This window comes from Palaemon carinicauda, chromosome 20 (genome assembly GCF_036898095.1).
Source record: "Palaemon carinicauda isolate YSFRI2023 chromosome 20, ASM3689809v2, whole genome shotgun sequence".
NCBI classification, from domain to species: Eukaryota; Metazoa; Arthropoda; class Malacostraca; order Decapoda; family Palaemonidae; genus Palaemon; species Palaemon carinicauda.
Genome location: NC_090744.1, coordinates 115,371,025 through 115,383,036, shown reverse-complemented (window position 1 = coordinate 115,383,036; position 12,012 = coordinate 115,371,025). Strand labels below are relative to the sequence as shown.

At 31.5% G+C, this 12,012-nt stretch overlaps 1 protein-coding gene and 1 long non-coding RNA gene across 2 annotated transcripts in view; both read right to left on the bottom strand.

Moving 5' to 3' along the window:
- Positions 1-6,081: 6,081 nt before the first annotated feature.
- LOC137614402 (uncharacterized) lies at positions 6,082-8,674 on the bottom strand. Its single transcript, XR_011039081.1, has 2 exons — positions 8,589-8,674; positions 6,082-8,536 (listed from the first exon to the last, which is right to left on the bottom strand). It is a non-coding gene; the product is annotated as an uncharacterized lncRNA (long non-coding RNA).
- Positions 8,675-9,624: 950 nt separating this feature from the next.
- The window catches only part of LOC137614401 (probable serine/threonine-protein kinase DDB_G0282963), a 5,238-nt gene continuing 2,850 nt past the window's right edge, over positions 9,625-12,012 (bottom strand). Inside the window, exon 2 of the mRNA XM_068344197.1 lies at positions 9,625-10,890. Within this exon, the coding sequence (XP_068200298.1) occupies positions 10,420-10,884 (465 nt within the window). The 5' untranslated portion in view covers positions 10,885-10,890 and the 3' untranslated portion in view covers positions 9,625-10,419. The remainder of the gene's footprint in view (positions 10,891-12,012) is intronic.

Sequence of the window (12,012 nt, the reverse complement as noted above, 5' to 3'; positions counted from 1 at the left end):
TGTAGCTTAGCATTTAATAATAATAATAATAATAATAATAATAATAATAATAATAATATAGGAAATATTTATTTTAATGTTATTACTATTCTTAAAATATTTTATTTTTCCTTATTTCCTTTCCTCACTGGGCTATTTTCCCCTGTTGGGGCCCCTGGGCTTATAGCATGCTACCTTTCCAACTAGGGTTGTAGCTTAGCATTTAATAATAATAATAACAATAATAATAATATATGATATAGGAAATATTTATTTTAATATTATTACTATTCTTAAAATATTTTATTTTTCCTTGTTTCCTTTCCTCACTGGGCTATTTTCCCTGTTGGGGCCCCTGGGCTTAAAGCATCCTACTTTTCCAACTAGGGCTGTAGCTTAGCATTTAATAATAATAATAATAATAATAATAATAATATAGGAAATATTTATTTTAATGTTATTACTATTCTTAAAATACTTCATTTTTTCCTCGTTCCCTTTCCTCACTGGGCTATTTGCCCTGTTGGGGCCCCCTGGGCTTAAAGCATCCTACTTTTCCAACTAGGGTTGTAGCTTAGCATTTAATAATAATAATAATAATAATAATAATAATAATAATAATAATAATAATAATATAGGAAATATTTATTTTAATGTTATTACTATTCTTAAACTATTTTATTTATCCTCGTTTCCTTTCCTCACTGGGCTATTTTCCCTGTTAGGGCCCCTGGGCTTATAGCATGCTACTTTTCCAACTAGGGTTGTAGCATAGCATTTAAGAAGAAGAAGAATAATAATAATAATAATAATAATAATAATAATAATAATATAGGAAATATTTATTTTAATGTTATTACTATTCTTAAAATATTTTATTTTTCCTTATTTCCTTTCCTCACTGGGCTATTTTCCCTGTTTGGGGCCCCTGGGCTTAAAGCATCCTACTTTTCCAACTAGGGTTGTAGCTTAGCATTTAATAATAATAATAATAATAATAATAATAATAATAATAATAATATAGGAAATATTTATTTTAATGTTATTACTATTCTTAAAATATTTTATTTTTTCCTCGTTTCCTTTCCTCACAGGGCTATTTTCCCTGTTGGGGCCCCTGGGCTTATAGCATCCAACTTTTCCAACTAGGGTTGTAGCTTAGCATTTAATAATAATAATAATAATAATAATAATAATATAGGAAATATTTATTTTAATGTTATTACTATTCTTAAAATATTTTATTTTTCCTCGTTTCCTTTCCTCACTGGGCTATTTGCCCTGTTGGGGGCCCCTGGGCTTTATAGCATCCTACTTTTCCAACTAGGGTTGTAGCTTAGCATTTAATAATAATAATAATAATAATAATAATAATAATAATAATAATAATAATAAGAGGAAAATATTTATTTTAATGTTATTACTATTCTTAAAATATTTTATTTTTCCTCGTTTCCTTTCCTCACTGGGCTATTTGCCCTGTTGGGGGCCCCTGGGCTTATAGCATCCTACTTTTCCAACTAGGGTTGTAGCTTAGCATTTAATGATAATAATAATAATAATAATAATAATAATGTCGTTAATGTTTAGGAGACCATTCAGAGAGCGTAATCAATGTCTGACACTGACGTTAGTACTTAGTAATGACGGGTTATTTAATAACTGCTTTGGTACGAAAAGAACATGTGTGCAAAGTTGGTACCTCAAATATCAGATCTATTTATATTCCTCTACATTTATGGGAATACCTTAACTCAGGATTCACAGATGACATAGTTGTATTTAGTCAATTTCTTTTAGCGATGCAGATTTGCACCGACTCGCAGCGGTGCCCTTTTATTATTATTATTATTATTATTATTTGCTAAGCTACAACCCTAGTTGGAAAAGCAGAATGCTATAAGCCCAGGGGCCCCACACATGGAAACTAGCCCAGTAAGGAAAGGAAAGGAAAGAAAAAATAAAATATTTTAAGAAGAGTAACAACATGGAAAGAAGGAAAAATAAAATATTCTAAAGAAGAGTAACAACATTAAAATAAATATTTCCCTATATAAACTTAGCTCGGAAAAGTTTCCTGATCGCTGATTGGTTGGACGAGATAATTCTAACCAATCAGCGATCAGGAAAATTTTTCCGAGCTAAAAGGGGCACCGCAAATCTGCCTCGATAAAAGAAATGGACTATAGTTGCATTTAGTGAATCATGGTAAAAATTGTAAAAGATGATAGATTTGAAGAAAGCAGAAATGTAGGTCTGAAAATGAATATGAGTAAAACTAGGATTATGTTCAATGAAAATACGAGTTATTAACGAACCTATAGAATTTTTTCATGAATATACTTACTTAGGACAGACAGTAAGTGTTTCTCCAGGACACGAGACCGAAATTAAAAGAAGGATAAGCATTGGATGGAGAGCTTTTGGTAAAACAAAAATGAGATTATGAAAAGTAAATGACACTTTCTCTAAAAAGAAAAGTACTTGAGCAGATAGTCCAACCAGTATTAACGTATGCATCAGAAACTTGGAGCCTTACTAAAGCTTTAGAACCTAAGCTAGTTACAACTCAAAGAGCTATGGAAAGAATAATAATGGGAATAACAATACGAGACAGAAAAAGAGCAACATGAATACGAGAACAAACTAAAGTAGAGGATATTCTAACATGTAAGAAAAAGAAATGGACATGAGCAGGACATATAAGGAGAATGACAGATATATGGACATCAAGAATAACAGAATGGGTCCCTAGGGATTGTAAAATGAGTAGAGGAGGGAAGAGAAGACAATGGATTGACGAACCAAGAAAGTTTACGGGTGTGGACTGACATAGATCATAAGCAGACGCAAGTGGAGGGACATGTCTGAGGCCTTTGTTCTGCAGTCGTCTAGTAACGGCTGATAATTATGATGAAAGTTGTGGTAGTTTTAGTTACATGTAATATCAGTTGTACTGATATTCATTTTCTAATCTTGGCAGGATTTCGTTTGCTCTAAGCATCCACATTTGACAGTAAACAAAGACAACCGTATGTCTACAGTATGCTCTCTCTCTCTCTCTCTCTCTCTCTCTCTCTCTCTCTCTCCCAAGGTAAAGACCGAAAAGTGGGACAGGTACCCATCAAAGGTATAAAAAAAAGAGCCAAAAAAAGATGGGCACATCTCCAAAAGAAGCAAAATAATTGAGGTCCTTGGGCTATTGCCAACCCAAGATGCACTCAATTCTCTCTCTCTCTCTCTCTCTCTCTCTCTCTCTCTCTCTCTCTCTTTCTCTCTCTCTCTCTCTCTCTCTCTCTCTCTCTCACAACTGAATCCAACTACGTATTTGATAAACATTAAAATATCAATCAGATAATGAATTGGAATGACCAAGGTCCGGCAAGTATTTGAATTTAATCAAATAAAATATTTTTTATATCAATTATGGAAAATTATAATAAAAACACACCAAACAGACGTAAAATGACGTCACTTCAAAAAAAAAAAAAAAAAAAAAAAAACGCAACGAGGACACCAGCTTAGATTTTTACTCTTTATTTAGTTAATAAAAATAAATTTTAATCTTCAATATTCCTCATAAAACTGAGAGAGAGAGAGAGAGAGAGAGAGAGAGAGAGAGAGAGAGAGACTGCCTCCCTCCACGCACAATGACGTCACAAGACAAAAACAAAAGCCTGGAGTTTAGCAGACGACGACGACCACAGAATGTAAACAAGGCCTCAAGGCGGGGCGGGCCTGCCTCAAGGCAAATCGTAGTGCGCCTGCGCCATTAGATAGTGGGGCAAATTATCTCAAGAAACAAATACATCAAGGACTTAAAGTGTGGATACAACTTTACCCAATATTAATTCAAGATAAAAAAATCAGTTGGTGTGTAGATACAATTTCACCCAACTTTTCATTAATTTTGGAATATAAAGAAGCAGATGGTGACAATGTCCAAGAAACTTATTCGTTAAAATTGAACCATATACATTAGTCTAATATATTCATGGAATTATTACAATTATAATACATTAAAAAATGTTCATTATTATTATAATTATTATTATTATTACATACATGAATCGTGTATTAGTCCAGATATATATGCAGTTTTCGTGAAATTTATTAGTGATCTAACATTAATAAAATCACCCAGATGAATACGCCAATTATATATATATATATATATATATATATATAATATATACAATATATATATATATATATATATATATGTATGTATATGGATAAATATCAACACATCGTGTTCAAATAGAAATAAATTTCTACCTCATACTTGGGATCGAACGCTAGCCCTGGCCTTTCATTAGAAGGGGCTAGCGTTCGATCCCATGTATGTATATATATATATATATATATGTATATATATATATATATATATATAATAGCTAGGCTTTGACCCTAGTTGGAAAAAACAAGATGATATAAGCCCAAGGACTCCAACAATGATAAATAGCCGAGTGAGGAAGGGAAACTTAAGGAAATAAATAAACTACAAGAGAAGAATAAACAATAAATAAATAAATACATATGTACATACATATACTGTATATATATAAATATATATAAATATATATATATATATATAAATATATATAAATATATAATATATATAAATATATATATATATATAAATATATAATATATATATATATATATATATATATTATATATATATATATATATATATTATATATATATATATAATGTCTGTATAGCCAAAGCCTTAATCTCTCAATATGGAGAGAGAGAGAGAGAGAGAGAGAGAGAGAGAGAGAGAGAAGACAAAAAAGACTAGGTATCACTAGCACTTAGAAGCAGTATATCATATTAAAAATGAGAGAGAGAGAGAGAGAGAGAGAGAGAGAGAGAGAGAGAGTGTTATGTAATATTTTAAGTGCTGCTTTATAACACAAGAATGGCAAAAAAATATCAGTATGTTGTGTGGAGAGAGAGAGAGAGAGAGAGAGAGAGAGAGAGAGTGTTCAGGTCACGGCTAAAGAGCACCAAGCTGTACTCGAGCGATAATTCGAGTCCTCGCTTTTGTTACTAAGCACCAGTCCAATTGTATCGGTTTTATGGGATTCCTTACGCTAGTGTCTTGTACTTTGAAGACTTGAATATTTATTAACATGAAAATTGTTAACTGGCAACTAATTAAGATATCCATGTGACTTAGATAGTGTTCATTCATATATAGTATAAATAAATAAATGAATTATATATATAATATATATATATACATATATATGTACTGTATATATACATAATATATATATATATATTTATATATCTCATATATATATTATATATATATATATATATCTCATATATATATTATATATATATATATCTCATATATATATTATAAATATATATATATCTCATATATATATTATAAATATATATATCTCATATATATATTATATATATATATATATATATCTCATATATATATTATATATATATCTCATATATATATTATATATATATCTCATATATATATTATATATATATCTCATATATATATTATATATATATCTCATATATATATATTATATATATATCTCATATATATATATTATATATATATCTCATATATATATATTATATATATATCTCATATATATATTATATATATATCTCATATATATATTATATATATATATCTCATATATATATTATATATATATATATCTCATATATATATATATATATATATCTCATATATATATATATATATATATATCTATCTCATATATATATATATATATATATCTCATATATATATATATATATATATATACTTTCAACTGGGCTCTACAAGGCACTAGAATAGTTGGAAGACCCAGCCCTTCATGGCTGAGGACTATGAAACTTCAAGTAGAAGATGATAAATGGAGAAGTATTATTTTAAAAGCTCAAGATAGAGACGACTGGCGAAGTTTAACCGAGGCCCTTTGCGTCAATAGGCGTAGGAGATGATTATGATGATGATGATGAATAAAATCATTGCAATGAAATAATGCAAAAAGTATATTTATTACTAATATTCAAAATTTTACATTGTGAAAAAGGAATAAGAAAGAATAATCTGTATTCATTTTTATTCAAAAAATTATACAAGGTGTATATCAACATCACTATATACCATTAAAATAATCTGTATCACGCTCACATTAAGCTATTAATGCAATGAAAAAAAAATACATTACCTATACAATAGAATACAACAGTTGGCGACAAGTCTACGACCCTATTTTAGCTTTATAAAAATACATCATAGGATCTTCATTCAAAATTCAAAATACAGTATTTTACTGGCACAACGTTATTTTAAAAATACTGATTGTGATAGCTGGTCTAATAAGTCTCATAAAACAAGCATCGAATATTTTATACTGTACTTTGAATTTGAAGTATAAAAAATAATTCACCAATCATCAAGATAAAAAAAAATCCCTAAATCTTTTATATTAATGGACATTATTTAGTTTAAGTCTTAAACAATCATATATTCAGTTACTTGTTACATTTCCACTGTAACATTTAAACTTAAAATGAAGAAATGGAATGATAAAATGTCTGAATAAAAAGTGCAAGTGAATGTAATGAAGATTAAACATGAATCATAAATAAATGGAATATGTAGTTACATCAATATGTTTATAATATACTTATTTCATTTCCTTTTATAAATGTTTTTAATAGCATAAACACATTGTTACATTCGTAGCACAAGAAATGTTTCTGCAATGCGCTCGTCACATATTAGCTAAGTACTCAACAGATAGAATTATAATATACTTATTTCATTTCCTTTTATAAATGTTTTTCCTTTTATAAATGTTTTTAATAACAAACATTTGGTTACATTCGTAGCACAAGAAATGTTTCTGCAATGCGCTCATCACATATTTTCTAAGTACTCAACAGATAGAATTATAATATACTTATTTAATTTCCTTTTATAAATGTTTTTAATAACAAACATTTGGTTACATTCGTAGCACAAGAAATGTTTCTGCAATGTGCTCATCACATATTAGCTAAGTACTCAACAGAATTGTAGATGTACAAGTACACATTTTATCAAAGTACAGATTAATTCCTGTCAAGTACTTGAAAATGTAGTGTTCAAATCATGTACTTGTGATGCATAATTAAAAATTCTTAGCTTAGTATGAAGGAAAAAGTACAGTCCTCGAAGTACTATAGCAGTACTATCTTCAAAGTACTATAGCAGTACTATCTTCAAAGTACTATAGCAGTACTATGACAAACACAAATTAAAGATATCTTGTAGTAAGACATACTCCCATTTCAGCAGATTGTTTCAAATCACAAAAGAACACCCTTTAAAAAAAAATTAACTATAGTCCATTTCTTTTAACGATGCATATTTGCACCGACTCGCGGCGGTGCCCTTTTAGCTCGGAAAAGTTTCCTGATCGCTGATTGGTTAGAATGATCTTGTTCAACCAACCAGCGATCCGGAAACTTTTCCCCGAGCTAAAAGGGCACCGCCGCGAGTCGGTGCAAATATGCATCGCTAAAAGAAATGGACTATAGTACCATAATATCCAACTCCTGTCGATATATAAACTCAACTTTTCACAATTGTATGCAATGCAATATCAAAACTGCATCAAAACTGCAATGTCGAAATACCAGGTGCAACTTGGTGAAACTCACAACAAACATTTGAACCTTCGTTTCATAAAATATTCAATAGAAACATTAAATCATATTTTAACATTTCGTTCCCATGAAGAAATCAAGAAGTTTTGAGTTCACAAAAAGCTGCCAGTCGTAGAAATACAAAAAAAGTTTCAGGGACCTTTGCTAGGACAGACCCATAATAACGTTCAAAGTAAAAAAATTTCAGGGACCTTGCTAGGACAGACCCATAATAACGTTCAAAGTAACAAAATTTCAGGGACCTTGCTAGGACAGACCCATAATGATGTTAAAAGTTAAAAATTTTCAGGGACCTTACTTGGAGAGACCCATAATAACGTTCAAAGTAAAAAAAATTTCAGGGACCTTGCTAGAACAGACCCATAATAACGTTCAAAGTAAAAAAATTTCAGGGACCTTGCTAGGACAGACCCATAATAACTTTCAAAGTAACAAATTTCAGGGACCTTGCTAGGACAGACCCATAATAACGTTCGAAGTAAAATATTTTCAGGGACCTTACTAGGACAGACCCATAACGTTCAAAGTAACAAATTTTCATTGACCTTGCTAGGACAGACCCATAATAACGTTCAAAGTAAAGAAATTTCAGTGACCTTGCTAGGACAGACCCATAATTTCGTTCAAAGTAAAAAATTTCAGGGCCCTTGCTAGGACAGACCCATAATAACGTTCAAAGTTAAAAATTTTCAGGGACCTTGCTAGGACAGACCCATAATAACGTTCAAAGTAAAATATTTTCAGGGACCTTGCAAGGACAGACCCATAATAATGTTAAAAGTTAAAAGTTTTCAGGGACTGCTAGGACAGACCCATAATAACGTTCAAAGTAAAAAATTTCAGGGACCTTGCTAGAACAGACCCATAATAACGTTCAAAGTAAAAAAAATTTCAGGGACCTTGCTAGGGCAGACCCATAATAACGTTCAAAGTAAAAATAATTCAGGGACCTTGCTAGGACAGACCCATAATAACGTTAAAATATTTTCAGGGACCTTGCTAGGGCAGACCCATAATGATGTTCAAAGTAAAACATTTTCAGGGCCCTTGCTAGGACAGACCCATAATAACGTTCAAAGTAACAAATTTTCAGGGACCTTACTTGGACAGACCCATAATATCGTTCAAAGTAAAAGTTAATTATTGAAGGCAGTTAAGCCAAGACTATAGAAAATTAACAATGTTAATTCACCTGAAAAAATAAAAAAATAAAAAATAAAAATTCACTAAGTAAAGACTAATTATTAGACAATTAAGCTAAGACTATGGAAAAAATTAAAAAATCAAAGGCTAATTATTAGACAATTAAGCCAAGACTACAACATATTAACAATGTTAATTCATCTAAAGAATTGAAAAAATCAAAGGCTAATTATTACAGACAATTAAGCCAAGACTATATAGCAAATTAACAATGTTAATTCATCTAGAAAGCATAGAAAAAATCAAAGACTACTTTCAAGTCATAGAAGTCTGTCCAACTACCGGATTTCCCTTAGCAAATAATAGTTTTATTTCAACATATCCGGTCACTTCTCTTACGCCTATTTCTGCTTATCCGGACTGAGCAAAATTTAATTATCCCTTATGAAAAAAAAACATCCCATTCATAATTTTACTCTTTAAATAACTCTCTCAGAAACTCTTCCATTCCGATGACATTGGCGAAGGAAGATTTTTCAACACCACCAACACATATCACATTAAGTTCTATAGACTTCTATGGTAGGTGTCTGCAATGTTAAAACTTTTGGATTTTAATATAAGATCAATCACAGAAACTTAAATAATTACTAACTACTTTCTTCTTACTGGGAAGATTTGAAAATAATCAAATTTCGAACCAGATTAATTCTTGTATTATATAAAAAATTCTCCTGGACATTTGAGCAAACTAAAATAAAAATTAGGGAAGATTTGAAAAAAAAAACCAGATTTCGAACCATACTAATTCTTGTATTATATATAAAAAATTCTCCTGGACATTTGAGCAAATGAAAATAAAAGTTAAGTACAGTAAACAGTTTTAACCCAAAATATCAAAAGGCTACCAGTTTTCAAAATACCGAATCAGGCACGACTGACAAATCACACAATTGAAAAAGAGATAACAGAGTGTATCACAGTCTTATTAAAACTAGACCAGTTTACTCTTGCCCATGTCGATAAAGGCCCATTGGAAAACCTTAAGCCTACACCAAGCCTACCACGGGTAGGAGTTTCTTGTTATAGAGACTATACCACCTTTAACTTCTCCCAAAACAGAGATAATACCACCTTTAACTTCTCCCAAAACAGAGATAATACCACCTTCAACTTCTCCCAAAACAATCTTCACCTGAAGTCACTATCAAAAAAACCTTTTCAGATCCATTTTCTTCTAACAGGAGATGCATCTATCCAATGCTTGTCAGTTTTCGTCAGTGCTTCCAGGTCAAGGCTTCTAGTTGCATTCATTAAACCAAAAGCACCAGAAGGTAGCACCTGTCTATAAGCTAAAAACAAGTAGCATTTAACAAATTTGTCTCCAGCAAGTAGTCTTTATGTCTACAAATATTATATTATAGAAAGAACACAATCTTTATCATAAGCTTCACAGCGGAAGCCACGATGTCTGGTAACTCATCAAAAGGGGTCCTGGAGTTCTTGCAAGTCCATCACTGACCCAAAAGCACCGAGTGAGCCCAGTGCCTCGAATATAAAGTTCCTTCGGCCCGTTCCTGTGCTCTCTTAGGATATGGAGCAGAGGCACTCGCACTCCTCCCGGGGCCTCCGACAGCTACTGCACCACCAATTCCTACTGGAGGGCTTCGTGTGCACCACCCCGAAGGAGCCAGAGGAGGATGGAGAAGACGAGGAGGAATCTGAGATATCTGAGCCGATGGAGGACTCCGAGGAGAGGTGGGTCCTTCCCCCGGAGGAGGCCACGCTTCCTGATCTGATGCCGATGGCCCGCCGGGAAGGATAGGAGGGCATGTGCATCCCGTAGGAGTAGGGACGGGAGGGCACGTCCGTGGGATGAGACTGGGCTCGTGGCATCACAATCATCTTGCTCTGGTGGGGGGAGAGACACTTCTGCTGTGGATGCTGCTGTTGCTGCTGTTGTTGCTGCTGTTGATGGTGGTGGTGATGGTGGTGGTGATGGTGGTTGTGATGATGAAGATGGTGATAATCCCCGTGGTCAGAATTAGGCATCCGGCACTGAAGGGAAATTTCAAAAATTTCAGGAAGGTCAGAGACTCACTTTTCTTTAGTTAAAAATTTCGAAAAATCAAAGTAAATTGTTAACCAGAACTGAAATTGAGCTAATTGTTATATAAAATATTTTATATAACTAGGGTAAATCTCACTAAATTATCAACCAGAACTGAAAATAAGCTAATCTTTATATAAAATATTTTACATAACAAGACTTTTCTTTAGTTAAAAATTTCGAAAAATCTCACTAAATTGTTATATAACCAGAACTGAAATTGAGCTAATCGTTATATAACAAATTTTGCATAACTCCAACTAATCTCGTTATATTACTAACCAGAACTGAAAATGAGCTAATCGTTATATAAAAATATCTTGCATAACAAGACTATTTTCTTTAGTTACAAATTCCGAAAAATGTCACTAAATTAATAACCAAAAACTGAAATTGAGCTACTAGTTACGTAAAACATTTTGCATAACAAGATTCACTTTTCTTTAGTTAAAAATTTCGAAAAATCTCACTAAATTGTTAACCAGAACTGAAATTGAGCTAATCGCTATATAAAACATTTTGCATAACAACAACCAATCTCGTTAAATTACTAACCAGAACTGAAAATGAGCTAATCGTTATATAAAAATATCTTGCATAAGACTCACTTTTCTTAGTTAAAAAATCCGAAAAATTTCACTAAATTAATAACCAAAAAATGAAATTGAGCTACTAGTTACGTAAAACATTTTGCATAACAAGATTCACTTTTCTTCAGTTAAAAATTCCGACAAATATCACTAATTTATTGACCAGAACTGAAAAAGAGCTAATCGTTTAGTAAAATAAGACTCGCTTTTCTTTGTATCTTTCCCAAGGATTTGCAAAACTATGGAACATTATATCAACCTAAATTTCCTTAACCTAAAAGATTACTTGAGACTCTTTGTATCTTTCCCAAGGATTTACAAAACTATGGAACATTATATCAACCTAAATTTCCTTAACCTACAAGATTACTTGAGGGGGAATTATCAATTTGCATAAACTATTTTGCTAACAATTACTGGTTATGACGCATTACTACATATAAGACGTGGCGAAATTTGAACTTCATAATGAAGAACATA